This window comes from Diceros bicornis, chromosome 11 (genome assembly GCF_020826845.1).
Source record: "Diceros bicornis minor isolate mBicDic1 chromosome 11, mDicBic1.mat.cur, whole genome shotgun sequence".
In the NCBI taxonomy this organism is placed as follows: Eukaryota; Metazoa; Chordata; class Mammalia; order Perissodactyla; family Rhinocerotidae; genus Diceros; species Diceros bicornis.
The window spans coordinates 30,758,782-30,777,628 of NC_080750.1; the positions used below are offsets into that span (position 1 = coordinate 30,758,782).

At 33.8% G+C, this 18,847-nt stretch overlaps 1 protein-coding gene across 1 annotated transcript in view; it reads right to left on the reverse strand.

The window, feature by feature from the left end:
* Nucleotides 1-10,125: 10,125 nt before the first annotated feature.
* The window catches only part of MGAT4D (MGAT4 family member D), a 44,184-nt gene continuing 35,462 nt past the window's right edge, over nucleotides 10,126-18,847 (reverse strand). Inside the window, exons 8-11 of the mRNA XM_058550111.1 lie at nucleotides 18,333-18,447; nucleotides 15,657-15,787; nucleotides 11,932-12,039; nucleotides 10,126-10,296 (exon numbers count right to left, since the gene is read on the reverse strand). Coding sequence (XP_058406094.1) covers nucleotides 10,147-10,296; nucleotides 11,932-12,039; nucleotides 15,657-15,787; nucleotides 18,333-18,447 — 504 coding nt within the window. The 3' untranslated portion in view covers nucleotides 10,126-10,146. The remainder of the gene's footprint in view (nucleotides 10,297-11,931; nucleotides 12,040-15,656; nucleotides 15,788-18,332; nucleotides 18,448-18,847) is intronic.

Here is an 18,847-nt window from a genome sequence, read left to right on the forward strand (position 1 = left end):
TCAAATTTAAAATTTTTGTAACATACATATTATGTGTTTTTTTCTTCTTTTTTCCTTCAACTCTATTTTTTATTTTTATTTTTGGTGAGGTAGATTAACCCTGAGCTAACATCCATTGCCAATCCTCCTCTTTTTGCTGAAGAAGATTGGTCCTGAGCTAACATCTGGGCCCATCTTCCTCTATTTTATATGTGGGACGCCTCCCTCAGCACGGGTTGACAAGCAGTGTGTAGGTCCACGCCCAGGATCCAAACCTGTGTACCCCAGGCTGCCGAAGCAGAGCAAGCGCACTTAACCACTATGCCACCAGGCCAGCCCCTCCCTCAACTTTATTGAGATATAGTTGACATATAGCTTCTTTTCCTCTAAAAGGAGAGAATAAAATGGACACACGTGAACAGTTTATCTTTTATCTTCTCTTTATACATTGGTATGTGATACAATTCATTCTGAGGTAAATGTGTGAAGTTCTGACACTCAAAGATAATACAGGAGTATGAATTAAGATTTTCGTATTTGACTGAAGGATAAGAAAGAAGAAATATCTCTTATTAATTTTCAAAGTAAATAACATAAAACTCAATAGAATAACAAGAAGAACAGTAGATTTTAATAGACTCCTGTAAGAAACTGATGGATCAAGCAGACAAAAATTAGTAAGGATTTAAGAGAAGAACAAGTAAATTAAAAAGCCTGATATAAGAGAACACTGCACCCATTAAATAGGAATATTTTAAGAAGATATTTTTAAAGCATAAAACTAACATTTATAAAATCAAATGAATGCAACAAATTTTAAAGGGAGCATACAGAGACTATACATTCTTTTCAAATTCATATGAAACATAAGAATTCATAACAACTATAAAATTTTATCACACAAAGTTCTGTAACAACCATGTAATTAAATGAGAAACTGACAATAAAAGATGGCAAAAACCCATATATTTGGGGAGAAAAAACCCACACACACACTCCCAAATAACCCATGAGTTAAGAAGGCAATAATAAGAGAAAGTATGGACTCTTTAGAAGTGAATGACTATCAAAATATATACATATCGAGATGTTTGGTAATCAGCTCAAATGGCACTTAGGGGTAAGTTTATAGTTTTAAATGCATTTGTTAAAAACAAGAAAATATTGTGGCTGTACTCTCAGACCCAAACTTGCTTAAATTTGCACTATTTCTTCAGATGTTTTAACAAAATGGATAAGAACATATATCAATTCACAAAGAACCTGTCCATGACAATAGGAAGTTTCTGAACTTTTAGCTATTTATTGAGATTATGTGACAGCATCACTAAGTCAACAAAATACATTTCTTCATTTTAGAAAACTCCCCTGCCTTTACTATTTTTAAATTAAATTGTAACAGTAAGTAATAAATAAATGTTCTAATTTTTCTTGACATAAGAGGTAGTGTAATACTTCCAAGTCCATTAGTTTGTTTATTGTTTTCTCTTCTATATAATTATATATTTTCATTATTACCACTTCTGAAAGATGCCATTAGAAAACAATGTTATCTGAGGTTCCAAGGTGTTACAGAGTTTCTTCTTGTTATGCTTATTATCTTCATATTTTCTGAAATAGAAATAAGAAACCTGTAACATCTAGAAATAACATATTAATTTGTAAAGATGTAACTATTTTTCATGACAATTTCTTTTCTTTCCTTTTCTTTTCTTTTTTTGGTGAGGAAGACTGGCCCTGAGCTAACATCTGTGCCAATCTTCCTCTATTTCGTATGTGGGACGCCGCCACAGCATGGTTTAACTAGTGGTGTATAGGTCCACGCCTGAGATCCGAACCCATGAATCCTGGGCTGCTGAAGCAGAGCACATGAACTTAACCACTATGCCACTGGGCCAGCCCCTCATGACAATTTCTTGATAATATTCTTTCCTTACCCTGTCCTTTTGACACTACCTCCCCCTATTGAATAGACAATAACTTTACATTGGCAAAATACATAATTCTTAAGATGTACTAGACAACATCAGTTTTAATACTGTCATGGTGTTAAAACTATTGAAAGTAGATTTCCATCACTGGGATACCTGGGAAATCTGTATGGTTGGATTGTCATTACAGCCAACAAACTGTTGTAGATAAGGTACAAATATTTTAAAACATTAATTTTATTTTATTTTTATAATTTAAAATTTAAATAAATATAGAAATGATTTAGGGTAACAAAGTGAAAATACAGTAATCTTTTAACAATAATATATGAAAGAAAATCAGACCAAACAGAAAATGAGAACCGGAGAAATTTTTCTGTGAATATAAGATACAAGGGTACTACATTTCATATGAAATTAGCTTTGACTTTCTTGTTAGCCAAAGGGAAAAAAATATCCACAGTGGGCTAAAAGAATCACAACAATTCTTTGAGAAAGATTATCTTTTTCTAGCTCCAAATTCTAAGAGAAAACTGTCGTACATATCTTTACGTAAAAGAGAAACATAAAACTTTAACAGTTTTGAAGAAAATGCAAACATTCTGTATATCATTCTTCAATAAAAGTCAAGGGCATAAACTTAAATAATAATTGAGTTAAAGCATTTTGATGGGAAGTCTCCTTCTACGCCATCACCTCCAACTAGGCTGACCAGATTTAGCAGCAATAACAAAACAAATGGGCCATACATACAAAAAAGTCGTTGTTTAACTGAAATGCAAGGTTACTTCGCCATCCTGTATTTTATCTGGCAACCCTACCTCCAACACACTGAAACACTTTTCCCTATGCCTAGTGCACTGCCATAAAATGAAAATGACTTTTCATGTAGGATGAAGTACTAGCAAATTATGGAAAAACACACTGTTCTCTTGCTTATCAACTAATTGAAAAACTTTATTTTATTTGAGTTTTCAGAAATTAATACTGAAATATTTCAGTTGTTTCTAAAGAAATTTCTTTTATGTTTATTATATATGTAGAACATGAAATGATAAAGAACATTAAAATTGAAGACAGGCAAAAATTTAAAAATTTTAAAAACTAAAAATTCATCACTAAGATGAATGTTTGTTTCATTAAATTATTATTTTTGAACTATAAGCCAGATGAATAGAGATAAACTAGATTATTTTTCTGCTTAATAAAGTATAGAAAATTTGTCTAACATTAAAAAAAGTTTTATGAGAAATGTAACATATAATTCAACTGGTTAAGGAACAAATTTTGCAGAAAAATTTTTTCAAAAGACTTAAAGGAATGACTATTAAGGAAAACAGAGCAACAAAAGTGTTGCTATGTTCCCCCTGATTAAAGAAAAGAGGAGACATTTATCTCTCCAGGGCATGTATGTAAATCTTATTTTACTTAATAAAATTATAAGTTGAAAAAAATTGAAATGAAATATCCAAACTCTTGGTTTAAGGTAGTGAACGGCTAGACCCCACTGAAATGATAGCAAATGAATAGAAAAGGAGTAACTCCAAAACAACGTAAAGAATGGGAGGGAGTCTCTTGGCCCAGGAGACATTTAATCAGATTTATGAAAGGCATAAATCTAATGGAAGAGTGGGGACTGAGGAATCTGTGACCTAGACACCCGGGATGGGGGCTACAACAGAGATGGCAGATTTGATGAAGGATGGAAGCTAAACGGGGCTAACCCTGGAGAATGGATAAGAGGCTGTGTTGGGAGCACCGTAGCCCACACCTGAGCAGCCAGCACTTTATGCCCCAGGCAACGCACATACGCAGTCTTCTCTAACAAAAGCTGAATGAGCCATCTGGATATAACTAGTGCAGGCAGTATGTATACAGGTGCCTCAGAACAAAGGTCTCTATCTTCTGGCATGTTGGTGCCCCTTCTCTCAAACCACTAGGAAAAACAACAAAGAAACTTCAACACAAAACAATTGCAACCTAGCCGCTCATATACTCTAAAACCCAACAAATTCTACCCATGTACCAAAAACTCCCAGGAAGCTTCATTCCTTTCATTTTTATAAAGGAATATGAGGATAAGTGCAGTTTCGGGGATTGGGGTGGGGGGATAAAATTTACCCATATTGCTATCCCTCAAAATGGATCAATATTAACATTTTGTATAAGCTCAATAAATTCAACAGACAACTAAGAATCACTCAATATTTGAGAAAGCATGCAACACGACTGAGAAAGAGCAAAATAAACAAGCAGATAGATTGCTCTGATCACAGAAACAACCGCTAATTCAGTGTACAGAAGAGAACTTTAAAAATGTTTAATGCGGACTGGCCAGCCAGCATAGTGCTTAAGTTCACATGCTCTGCTTTGCGGCCCAGGGTTTGCAGGTTTGGATTCCGGTCGCAGACCTACGCACCAGTTATCAAGCCATGTTGTGGCAAGCTCTCACATACAAAGTAGAGGAAGATGGGCACGGATGTTAGCCCAGGGCCAATCTTCCTCACCAAAAAGAGGAGGATTGGCAACGGATGTTAGCTCAGGGCTAATCTTCCTCACCAAAAAAAAAAAAAAAAAAAAGCTTAATGAAAAGATCTAATTAATACTCAGATATTTTGAGAAAAATTATATCTACAAAAGAAGTAGATGCTAGGATAAAAATGAACAAAATTAAAATAAAAATTCAATAGAAAAGTTGAAAGTTAGTGAAGGAACCAACCTAGTACATAGAAAAACAAGTGATGGAAAATAGAAAATTAAAGGTATGACATAAAGAAGATCAATTCAGTAAGTTTAATATTTGATAATTAAGACTTTCAGAAAAGAGAACTTAGAAAAGAGAGGGGCAAAATGATCAAAGTAATAGTATGCTATGGACTGAATATTCGTGTCCCCCTCTCTCAAATTCCTGTGTTGAAGCCTAAATCCCCAATGTATTTGGAGGTGAGGCCTTTGGGAGATAAATGGGTCACGAGGGTGGAGCCCTAATGAATGGGATTAGTACCTTTATAAGGGGATAAAGAGACCAGAGCTTTCTCTGCTCTTGGCCGTGTGAGGACACAGCCAGAAGACAGCCTTCTGCAAACCAGGAATAGTGCTCTCACCAGAATCCCCCATGCTGGCACCCTGATCTTGGACTTTTCAGCCCCCTGAATTGTGAGAAATAAATTTCTTTTGTTTAAGCAACCCAGTTTATGGTATTTTTATTACAGCAGCCCAAACTGACTAAGATATAATAAAAATGAATAAGGATCTGAGCTAAATATTCATCTATCCTGTAGGAAAAATAATAATATGGATAAATAAAAGTTAGCAGCATAAGCATATTATTTAGAGATATAAACATAACTACCAGAAGAATTTAAACAAGAAATGATTACATGTCATTGCCTCTGGTGAGTCAGATAGGGCTAGGGAAGTGCAGGGAATTGTTGCCTTTTATTATAAGCTCTTCTTTTTATTAATTTTTACCCGTATTTGTGTATACTATTTGGTAAATAGAAACAAAACTGAGAATCATATACAATTGAATTTTATTCCCTTTTGAAACGCACCATTTGGGAAATGGAAGGGATAATCCATTCTGCAACCCTTTCATCAGTTTGGAAACATCTAATTTGAAATATCTAAAAGTCTTAGCAAATGGACAGTCCATTATTTCCCTGAAATGGTTTTCCATAGGGAAATGTGGTTTCAGTGAAGGATGCTGAAAGCATTTCAAACTCCTAACTTGGGAAGGGAAAAAGCAGTGGTGATGGTCTTCTTTTTGTTCTTGCAGAAAAGAAGGGAAGCATTTTGAAAGGAGCTATGAAAAGAGAAAGACACTTAACTGGTAACAGATGAAGGATTCTGGGAAATTTGATACCTGAGATACCTTATTTTCACAGAGCAGCTGGGGATCATATTTAGATTTTGGATATCTTTGAACATTACAATGTTGAAAACTCCACATATGCCCTACCATATCTCATCTGTGCTTCAAACTTTTGCTGATCTCAGTCTCACTAAAAAATGAAAAAAAATCTGCACCATCATGCACCTCTAATTGAAACTTATAGAGTGCAGGGTTATCTTCATGGGAATGCACCCACATTTCCATGGGGAAGTGGTATGTGCAAAAATAAAGCGTACATTTGATTATATATTACGTGCTTCTTTTACTGTTAAAGTATGAAAAGGTAATTTTGTATGGACACACTTCCATCCACATAAATCATTCAGAGGGCAGTACTGGGTAGAAAATAAATGAGACTGGATTGGAAGGGAAGGAATTCAAATTCCAAAACACATAGGAGCCAGCTACTAAAAAGATGGGAGTGGCTCTAAAGATGACCCAAGCTCAGAGGTGGTGGATATAGTGGAACAGGCGGGTGCCTTGGGGTTAACTGCAGAGCCACAGCTGGAATATCCATGCTTATGCCAATCAGCAGACATCAGAAACAACTGTTCCCCAGCAGAAGCAGTAAGTGCGGGTATTTGATGTGGAGAAGAAAAGCAAGACCCAAGAAGAATGAGGTCTTTCCTACTCAGAAGAAAAGCTACTGTACACCGTGAGCAGTAGAACACTCCATCCCTCCCTGACAAACACTGGAGGAAGGCTACAGAAACAGATTCAGCATTCACAGACATGAATAGAGAGTCTCAAAAACAAGAAAGAAACAAAATTTCAGTTTGGAAGGGGCTTCTGGAAACACCAGAAGCAGCAGAACCAAAACTGAGTTCAGTCAAGGAAACAGAAGCCACTTGAGGTATTTTTGATAAAGAGACAGATTTAATGCAGGCAGCGTAAACTAGAGGTGCACTCAACCGTTGGAAATGTTGGGGAAGCAAAGGTCAGAGAGCCACCTTCAGGAAATCTGGAAGTACAGGGGTCACAGGGAAGCCATTGCAGATGCTCTCAGCTGCCTCAGCAGAGCAGTGGGCCATTTTCAGAAGAACCCTGGAAGCCAGGGGAAGCCACCAGTGATCTCAGCTGCCTAGCAGCAACTGTGATCTCAATTTCCTGTACACAACAGGTCACTGCTGCTTTCTCAGCTGTCTTCCATGTCTACTGCAAGTATCTCTCACTGACAGAATCTAACGTGGAACTTTTGGGAAAAGACATTCTGTGAGGTGTAATTCCCGGTTTTTCCCCTGAGAAGCAGAGGAGAATGAAGAATAGGATAGCAATGATGCAGAATTAACAACAGACAATAAGTATAGGAAGCAGTGAAAACAACAAATTATATTTATACTAATGTACTAATGTTTAAGTGGAATTAATTTTCTCAGAGAGATAGGATATTCTATACATAAAAAGAATCAATTGGAAGTCCTTGGAAATTAAAATTTTGTTTACTGAAGTTAAAAAATGAACAAATAGGCTGAAAAGTAAAATGGACATGTTCAAGAATGAACTAGTAGTCTTCCCAATAAAGATGGTAAATCAGACACAAGTATTTACTTTTACTCTTTCTTGAACTCACACTTAAAACAGCATTAAGGGCCATTTAAAAATACATAATCTTACAAACAGAGTGGGAGAGAAGACAAAGGCAACAAAATGGAAGAGGTCTGAGAAAGCTGTATCTCAAGCTCCCAGGGGAAACAGAGAAGCCATCTGTAGGGCAAACCCCCCGGCACTGCTAGAAATGAAGATGAAGATGGGGTGAAACCATGCGGACGGCTTGCAAGTCTGTCTGAGAGCTCTAGATACCCTCTCTCACCCCAGGAAGCCAGGTGACTGTCTTTTCTCCACTTCTGATGGGTAATTCTCTGAAAAGGAAAACAGAGGGTATCTAGACTCAAACCAGAGTAGGGATAATAACGAAAAACAGGACAAATAAGTGAATATAGACAAAGTGAACACTGAAAGCCCCAACTATCTTTGCCCTTTTGGCTCCCAAATTCTCTGGAAATTTAAGGAAGACTTAAAGATACTAACATAGGGGATTCGCTAAGGAAAGCACCTGGCCACTCCACCTAGTCAGTGAAAGTGACAAGTCCAGCCACGTGCTCAGAGCCTCCACTCAGCTTTCTCTCTCCATTTGAACATATAACCTAGGATCACTAGATATATGAGGAAACCCTTTAACATAAAAACAGAGACCAATAAAAAAAGGAACTTGTTGAAAATAGAAATTAGAAGAAATTAAAAAAAAAAAATTTTTAAAAACCATTAAAATCCTCAGCGGGTTAAGTGGAACTATTTCAATCATAAAATAAGAACCAAACGTTATAAAAAGAGGCAGTGACATTAGGAGAACAAAATGAGTTCTTAGAAATTAAAACCATAATAGCAAAAACAAACAAAAACCAACCAAACCAACCAATCAATGAAAACAGCCATCCCCCACAACAAACAAAAAAAGCACTAATAAAAAGGATATAAGATAAAATTTAGAAAAACTCCCAGAAAATTAAGCAAATAGAAAGAAAATAGGTAGAAGAGAGTAAGAGAGAAAGAACATTAATCCAAGAAATCTAACATTTCAAAGAGGGTTCCTTAAAAAGAGCATAGAAAATAAACCAATGTTACCTCAATAAAAAATAAATAAAACAAAATGAATTAGGAAAAGCAAGAGCATAGAAAATACAGGGGGAAATTCATCAACAAAATAATTTGTCATTATTTTCCAGAATCGAATCATGAGTTTTCAGATTTAAAAAATCCACGAAATATTAAGCACAATAGATAAAAACAGACTCATACCATCATCATGAAACTGTAGAATCCAAATACAAGAACATTTTTAAAGGTTTACAGATGGGAAAATTGTTCTTATACAAAGAAATGGGAATTAGAATGGCTTTAACAATTTTTCAACAGCTACACTCTCGAATATCTTCAAAAATTGAGGGGAAAAACTATTTCCAGTTCAGAATTCTTTGCCTAGCCAATCTAACAACTAACTTTGATAAACTGCAGTCATTTTAAGATATTTTAATTTTCCAAGAATTTACCTCGCACACAATCTTTCTCAAGAAATTACTGGTGGGTGTGCTTTACTAAAGCAAACAAGTAAACCAAGAATGATGCAGAGAACAGGAGAATCAACTCAAGAGAGAGACAAAAGGAACCCCAAGAGGTTCTTAAGATATCTGCTGGAGCTGGTCAGAAGGCTCCAGGAGAGAGATTTTTCAAGATTAGGAAATGACAGAAATGCAGAAAAGCATTTGACAGTAATCAACATTCATTCACGATTTTAAAAATGTCTGAATATATCGAGAACAGATTTAGGTAATTCACATAGAACTTGAGGTTGAATTAGTGAAAAGTATATTGAAATAAAGCAAATTTAAAACTGCAAAGAAAAAAAGCTGTGTAATAAAGAGTAGAAAGAGTATACGGTGTAGTTTAAGTGTAAAAGCGTTTATAGTCTCATAATTATAAAATCATTGAATGATGAGCTAACCAATGATATAACTATATTGAGAGAATGGAGGTTTGAGTGGAGTGAATCCTATCAAAATTAAAATCTTTTCTTCATTGAAAGACACTAAGACATTAAGAAAATGAAAGGGCAAGCCATAGCTGAGACTTCTGGTCAGACTACATACAGAATTATTACAAATCAAAAATGAAAAGGCAAACAGTCCAATTTCTTTCTTTCTTTTTTTTTGGTGAGGAAAATTGGCCCTGAGCTAATATCTGTGCCTATCTTCCTCTATTTAGTATGTGGGATGCTGCCACAGCATGGCTTGATGAGTGGTGCATGGGTCTGCACCTGGGATCTGAACCTGAGAACCCTGGGCTGCCGAAGCAGAGCACACAAACTTAACCACTATGCCACCAGACTGGCCCCTCCAATTTCTTAAATGGGAAGATATTTGAATAGACATTTCACACAAATGTATACATTTTTCATAAAAAATATATATTTCAGGGGCCGGCCCCGTAGCGTAGTGGTTAAGTGCATGCAATCCGCTGCTGGCGGCCCGGGTTCGGGTCCTGGGCAAGCACTGACAAACCACTTGTCAGGCCATGCTGTGGTGGTGTCCCATATAACGTAGAGGAAGATGGGCACGGGTGTTAGCCCAGGGCCAGTCTTCCTCAGCAAAAAAAGAGGAGGATTGGCATGGATGTTAGCTCAGGGCTGATCTTCCTCACACACACACAAAATATATATATTTCGTTATATATATTTATATATACAAATATGTATAACAAGCACATGATAAGATGCTCAACATCAATGGTTAATAAATAAATGCAAATTAAAATCATGAGATATCAGGATCTGCCTTTTCTAGAATTTCATACAAATAGAATCATATAGTATACAGTCTTTTGCATCTGGCTTTTTTTCATGTAGCATAATGTTTTAGAGTTCATCCATATTGTTGCATCTATTGATAAGAATGAGGCTTCAAACTCAGATCTATTGTCTCCAAATTCATTGTACATCTACAGTATATGATAAAAAGGGAAAAAGAAATACTGATTGGTACTTCTAAAACAGAATATTAGAGAGTGTATCAGAAATTTATATATATAAAACTAAAAAAATACAGAGAACATGAGGATATCAAATAAGATTAACATGTATCTGATAATTTTTCTATACACATATCCATTTTCATACTTACCACTTTATTATTGAAGGTTTAACTTTTTTTAATGTGATATAGTCTCTTATCCACTATGAAGAAAGTTGAGAAGTAGTCTAATTCTTGTTATGCCAGTTTTTCCAAAGAATTATTCCAATCATTTTTAAAGAAAGTGTTAGAATTATGAAACTCCTAATAATAGATATCCTGTTAGAAATTTTTAAAATAATTTAAATATAATCACATTTGACATGTCATTATTTCTATCTATTTTATGAGGTATAAAAGGAAAAAAGCTAAGATTATAACATCAAAATGAGTCTTTAGATGAACATTCTACTTAATCTGTCATGAATTTACAAAGGTAAGGTTAAAATATTTTATGGCAAAAAAATATATAATGGAAGAAAAGAATTCTACTATAAAAGCACCAACAAATAGAATGGTATAGACCAATTTCTTTCCACATCATCTGCGGCTATGTTTTATGTATTCTGATGGTGTTACTTTTCGCATAAAGATTCATAACAGTTAAATTTTCATTATTCCAGACACTTCTTTGTCTGAAACAACAAACACTTTTAACCTTGAATTCCTCCTTGCTTGATAGCTAATAGCTAACATTTACGAGTTCACACTGTGTTCCAGGCACTGTTCCAAAGAGTTCAGTACAATAAACACATAAAGGAGAAATGGTGGAAAGAGGGCAGGTCATAAATAATGGATGAAATGATGGGAGGATGTATATGTGCATTTCTCTCATTTCAACTGACAAAAGATTAAAGCAATCATTTGCTTTATTGTGTGAAGAAACTAAGAAGGGTAGAGATGTCAACAGTATTCCAAAGGTGGAAGAAATCTTAAGGATCATCTAATTTAAACTCCTCGTTTTATAGATGAAGAACACTCAAACGAGTGTTAGGGCTTGCCCAATATCATGTACATGGGCCACCATAACTAAAAATTAGGTATTTTGACTCTGAAGTCTTTGCTTCCTCCACCCCACCAAGATACTAAGTAGATTATAAATAACATTGTTTCCAAAAATGATGGAAAATTTATGAATGACTAAAAACTAAACCCTGAATTTTTCTTCATCTGGTAAACAGTGGTCTGAAATAAGAATGTTGATACATTTAAATCTAATAATAAGGGTATTTTATTTTTAAAATATGCTTGTATAATTTTGAATATTAGACTAAAATAATGAGTTGTATTATGATTTTCAAAACACTTTTTTAGTCTTATTATTTGAATTGCACAGCTGGGAGCAGTAAGGCAAAGAAGTTTATGTAGGCTGGATTTTTCTATCCATGATAGATAACCTAGGTCTTGAAAAGACGATTGTTCTTCACAACATACAGTTCTGTCATAAGATGAATTGTGTTTAAACAACCATACTTTCTCATCTTGTCAACACTTCTTTTCTAAATAATATTTTATAAGTTCATGAAACATTGTATATTACTCAAGTCACATTTCAAAATCTTACTTTGAAATATTGTTCTTTTCCATGGAGTGATGACTGTATACCCGCATGCTGGAAAAGAGAAGATTTATATCGAATACGAATTTGCTTATTTCGTTCTATACATTTTTCCTGGGGAAAAAGTAAGAGAAACAGCAAACTTCTGTAAAAACCCAAATATTCCTTTTTATTGCATTTACTGAGGGCAGAATTTTTATTATATTAGTTTTTGCCAGAGTTCAATATTAATATTTTAAAATTTAAACAAAACATTTAATTCTTAACTTTTTCTTCATAAGAATAATAGAACAAAAGAGTTGAGATAGAAGAGGGTTTTAGTTAAAAGCATGTATTTTTATGAAATCTGTCTTAGAAAATCAGGCTACTGTTGTACCAACTATAATTTTCCTCTCTTTTCTTTTTATTCCAATAACATAAATGCAGCTTTTAGTCTTTTCCTGTCTATCCATTTCTCTCAGACTACATTATTCTTTTTCTTCCCATATTCATTGATTAATTCCTATACTAAATTACACCCTCCTCAATTTCTTCTTAAATAGTAAAAAGTATATGATTAAAACAAAGAGCCAATATTATACTTAATGAAAAAGAATTTGGATAATCTCCTTAAAAATAAAAATAAGAAAGATAACCTGTGACACCACTATTAAAAATAAACATTTAAAATTATTACGATCACTATCTGAGAATTATTTTATATATTGTATACATAGAAAATTCATAAAAATACCTTTCAAATTTATATACATAATAATTTTTAAAATGGCAGGATTATTTAAATGCATTTGTACTCAGAACTGACGTGTAGGAAAATATATTAAAGGATTGTTTTTATAACTGTTAAGTAATTAAATAATCAAGAGTTAATTTAATTTGAAACTAAATTAAGGTCAGATAAAATTAGTTGAGGAGTTAAAATTTAGCAAATATGATAATATTTTCTAAGTTATTAATAAAAGTTTCAGTGGGATGGTACTGTCACATGCTAGCTCCCCAAAATGCCCCCTAAATAACCCTTGATAAAGCAAAGCTCAGCTCATTGCTTACTGCAGTAAGGGAGAAATTGCCCTGATAGTGCAAGTCTTGTGCCTATCTTTTAATTGGGTTGTTTGTTCTCCTGTGGTTGAGTTTTGAAAATTCTATGCATATTCTGAACACAAGTCTTTGTTGTATACGGAATTTACAAATACTTTTTACTAGTCTGTGGCATCTTACCCCTTTAACAGTAAATTTTGCAGCACAAAAGGTTTTAATTTTGATGAAGTCCAATTTATCAACTTAAAAAAATGGATGATGCTTTTAGCGTCATGTCTAAGCACTCTTCACCTAGTCTTGGGTCCAGAAGATTTTTTTTCTATATTTTCTTCTAAAAGTTTTATAGTTTTATATTTAGATAGATTATCTGTTTTTAAATAATATTTGTATCAGGTGTGATGTTTAGGTTGAGATTCTTTTTTATATGTATATAGATATCCAACTGATCCAATAAATATTTGTTGAAAAGACTATTCTTTCTCTTGAATTGCACAGGCTCCTTTGTCAAATAGCAACTGGCCATATGTTGCAGAACTACTTCTGATCTGTCTGTTCTATTCCATCGGTCTAAATGTTTACCCGTTTGCCTATGAAGGCTTGTCCTGATTACTCTAGCTTTATAGTAAGATTTAAAATGGAGTAGTGTGGGGCCGGCCCCGTGGCTTGGCGGTTAAGTGCGCGCACTCTGCTACTGGTGGCCCGGGTTTGGATCCCGGGTGCGCACTGACGCACCTCTTCTCCGGCCATGCTGAGGCTGCGTCCCACGTACAGCAACTAGAAGGATGTACAACTATGACATACAACTATCTACTGGGGCTTTGGGGGGAAAAAAGGAGGAGGATTGGCAATAGATGTTAGCTTAGAGCCGGTCTTCCTCAGCAAAAAGAGGAGGATTGGCATGGATGTTAGCTCAGGGCTGATCTTCCTCACCAAAAAAAAAAAAAAAGGAGTAGTGTGATGCTTCCAACTTTATTCTTCTTTGTCAAAATCATTTTAGGTAATCTAGTTCCTTTGCCTTTTCTTAAAAATTTTAGAATCAGCTTGTCTATATCTACCAAAGAAAATCCTGCTGAGATTTTGATTGGAATTATGTTAAATCCATAGATCGATTTAGGGAGTATTTGCTTATTTACTATGGGGAGCCTTCCAATCCATGATCACCGTATGTCTATTTTTTTATCAGCATTTTGAAGTTTTCAGCATATAGATAATGTACATATTTTGTTAGATTTATAGACACAAATTAGATAGGTAGAGAGAGAGATGATAGATAGATAATGTCATAAGATTCTTTTATTCTAATATTGGTAATTTATGCCTTCGGATTTTCTTTAGAAAAGAAAGAGGTTAGAGATTAGAGGTTAGAGATTTATCAGTTTTATTGCTCTTTTCAAAGAACCAGCTTTGGTTTCACTGATTATCTCTACTGCTTTTATAGTTTCAATTTTGTTATTTTCTGTTTTATAGTTATTTTTTCTTCCTTCTGCTTAATTTGGGTTTATTTTGCTCTTCTTTTTCTAGTTTCTTAAAGTGGAAGCTTACTGTGAGATCTTTCTTCTCTTCTAAGATAAAAATTTCATGCTATGAATTTCTCCTTAAGCAGTACTTCAGCCGCATCCCACAAATTTTGATAAGTTGTATTTTCATTTTCATTCAGTTCTAAGTATTTTCTAATTTCCTTTGAGACTTCCTCTTTCACTCATGGTTTATTCAGAAATGTGTTGTTTAATTTCCAAGTATTCGTAGACTTTTCAGTTATCCTTCTGTTATTAATTTCTAATTTGATTCCATATTGTCAGAGAATATACTTTTTATGATTTCAATTTAAATTTGTTAAGCTTTGTTTTATGATACAAAACATGTCTATTTTGGTGAATGTTCTAAGTGTATTTTAAAAGAATGTGTTTTCTACTATTGTTGGATATAGTGTTTTTTAAATATCAATTAAATCCAGATGGTAGATGGTGCTGTTCAGTTCTTTTATTTCCTTGCTGGTTTTCTGCCTACCAGTTCTGTTGCTTACTGAGAAAGGAATGTTGAAGTCTCCAACAATAATTTTCAACTAATTTACTTCTCCTTTCAGTGCTGCCATCTTTTGCTTCATGTGTTTTGAGGCTATGTTGTTAGATGAATACACTTTTAGGATTGTTACGTCTTCTTGGTGAATTGACCCTTTTATCAGTATATAGTATCTTTCTTGATCTCTGGTCAACTTTTTTTTTGCTCTGAAGTCTACTTTGATATTAATATAGCTACTACAGATTTCCTTTGATTAATGCCTGCGTGGCATATCTTTTTCCATCTTTTACTTTTAACCTAGCTATATCATTATATCTGAACTGAGTATAGACAGCAAATAATTGCATGGTGTTTTTTAACCCATCCTGATAAACTGTCTCAATTGGTGTATTTCGGTCATTTATATTTGATGTAAATATTGACATGTTTGGATTTATGTCTACCATTTTATTATTGTTTTTTCTGTTTGTCCCTTTGTTTCCACTTTTCACTGCATTTTTGGCCTCATTACTTCATTTAGTAGGTATAAGTGTCAGTAAAAATTTAGGATATGGGAAGTTTAAAAATTGATGCACTCATCAAATTTGGTTTGGTAAACAAATTTTAGGTAATTACATTAGATAGATAGTATTTTCCTAAAATATTTGATGTTTACAAAGTAAAGAAATACTCACAATTGTTTCTCCTGTGTTACACATCTTTACCTGAAAAATGTCCCCCAAAAGCAAGTCTATAGGTTTATCTTTGTAAAACATTAAAAAAAAACGTACAAAGTCAATTAAGTCCTCAGATTTGAATAGCTTTCCTATGGAGAAAAAGTGAAGAAATCCAAATAACTCTTGAGTATTTATACTACATATAATAATACAACTCTTATACATAATTGCTCATTCCATGAACATGGGAAAAGAGCACAAAGTTATTAAAAATTAAATATATCTTACTCCTTAGAAATTATTTAAATAAAGTTTACACTGATGAAGTTGGAGAATAATAAAGCAAAATAATATATCTGCTTAAGAATTAAGGATTACCACTTCTGGGGGGAAAAAGTGCGAAGCAGGTTTAGAATAGTGAATACTCTCAGGAAATCAACTCTGATTAATGAGGATCAATTGTCTAAATCAAGTGAAAGATATGTAAATAAAATGGAAAGTACAGGAGCTATAAGATTTTACTTAATTCTTCAGAAACTGTGACTTGTAACCTGACTTTTGTAGAACTTTCTCAATCTACCACATTTTTCACTTTTAGTACTTAATTTTGATTAAAATACAGTATTATTTCAATATTTGAGCATTGTTTTATAAGAATGTTATTTTTCTTTTATATTTATGTTTCTGAAAGATTTACTATATTTTAAAGTATGATTTCAATAGGTCCAATTTTTTTTCTAATATATTGCATCTTTAATTTTAAAATGAAGTTGAAGGTATAAGATTCAGGTAAATGTTCACTTTAAAGTAAATAGTGTAAAATACATCTAATCATTTTTAATAAGTATGAGAGTAGGATGTAAGCACACTTCATTTTTTCACCAGGACTTGAGTCTATATAGGTCACTTAATCAAATGTACAGGTGCATTTGAAGTTTTTGGCACTCATTTATATAGTAACCAAAGCAAGTGATTTAACAATAGAAATACTTGATTCAGTATTTATGTTTTCCTTATCTGCTGTCAGCATGCTGTAAAAATTCTATTTAGCAAGTTTGTATTTTTGTTAAATATTGAATAACAGAACTGTCATTATGACAACAACAAAAAAGCCTTTGTAAATTTAAGCTTAAATAAGGCTTCAGCATCACATATATGGTGCTCCTTGTTCAGTGTGCTCTTGTGATCAAAACGTGAATATTCTTTACCCTTCTCATACCTGACTTTGCTGAGGAAGATAGAAAGAATTTAAAATTCTCAAAGTAATACATCAACAAAATTATTTCCTCTCCAAGATTCTCATCAGGTGTTACTGTTACCTATAATTTTTCCTTCAGGGCCTTAAAATTGGATTCCACGTCACTTGACAGAAAGTTTGGGAAAGAAAGTAGTCAGGTAAGTATGTGAAGAAGAGATGGATTTCAGCAGCAATCATAGAAATGCTTTACACTCCTCCCAATGGCAAAGAAAATTTTTAATGGATAGAATCAAGTGTTGTCAATCATTGGGGAAGCAGGAACTCATAAGCACTGCATATGAGGGTATAAACTGTACAGCCAATCTGCAGAGCAGTCTGGCAGTACTTAGAGACCCAGCTATCTTTGCCCTCAGTGATCCCACTCCAGGGGACATATTTGTCACTTCATTTCTTTGTGGCAGCAGAGAGCTGGAGGCAATCAAGGTCTACCACCCTGGGAATGGATAAGTCAAATGGATTATTATGTAGCACTTATGCAGCAGTAAAAAACAATGAACTAAATGAACATAAAGCAACATGTTGACAGTTTTAAAATCTAGTTTTGAGGACAAAAACGTAAGGAACAGGAATAGTCTTATCACATCGCCATTTACGTAAATTTTAAACAGGTACAAACACGCTAAACACCAAATATTCTACGTGGATATATGTATATTTATATGTATATTTTGAACATATTAGAGAGAAAACCTATGGGGGTGGGAAGAAGTGGGAGTAGGGATTGGGCATAAAACAAAAGAATAAAATAATTGAGGGCCCTGCATGAAACAACACTGACATACACCATGAAATGAGTACGGTAATTCAACTTGCTGCCTCAAGGGTCAAATAAAAGAAAAAAGGACAGAAGGAAGGGAGGAAAGAATGGAAGGAAGGAAAAGGAAAGTCTACAAAGGAATTGTAAAAAAAAATCACATCATGGGCACAATTTCGGGAACTTTTTTGTGGTGGGTATAATTCACATATTTTTATATTTTTTAAAATATGTCAGTTTTGGCATACTGGAAATTGCAGAGACTTCAGAATACAATAGTCCTAAGTTAAAATTCCTTTCTCTACAACTACAATTCATTGAGTTTCAGTATTTTTCTATGTAAAATAGAGAGAAGTACATCTTAGTCACTGAGCTAACATGTATGCCAGATTCAGAGCAAGCATTTAAAAAGAGGTAGCTATCTTATGTTTTTATAACATATGTGTATATATGTCAATCTGCTTATTTATATTGTCCATCTAGAAAAAAATTTGGTTTAAAAATACATTTTCTGAGAAATTCAGATCCTTGAATCTGATTTTACTATTAAAGTAATAGTATCTTTATAGAAATTATGCCATTCCTTTCCATTTAGTAACAAACTCTGACAAGTTCTCAAGAACTTTTAAGACGACTGTGTGCTAAAAAAAGCATGACCCCACAAAATAGATCCGTTGCTTACCGATGAATCCAAGAATTGAAAACTCAACATAAAACCAATTATTTGAAGTGATATTATGTAAAAAATCCGTGATTTTTGTAAAGTACATCTTTTTAGCTATGATATCATCTTCCAGCTGGAAAAAACCCAAAAAGACATTAGTACCTTTGATTCTTCCATTGAATAAGATATTAGCTGGGACATTGAAAATAATTCCAAAAGAATACACTGAAAAAATGTTTTTATGAGGTAATAATTTAATTTTTAGTTCAATTCACTGAGGGTATTTACTGTTAGTCAATTTTCATTTTCTGATTCTGAGACCAGAGATGATCTGTTTCTTTCCTAAATACTAATATGTAACATCCAATCTAAATCCTCTTTGGAAGAGTCTATTTATTTGAATCCACTTTTGTCCTCACAAATACTTCAGTTTCTAGTTTAAGGCTACCGAGCTTTATGCTTAGATGATAGGTGCCCTGTTCTACTGCCAGATATTGTGGTTGGCAAAGAGAGGACAAAACGGAACTAGTACT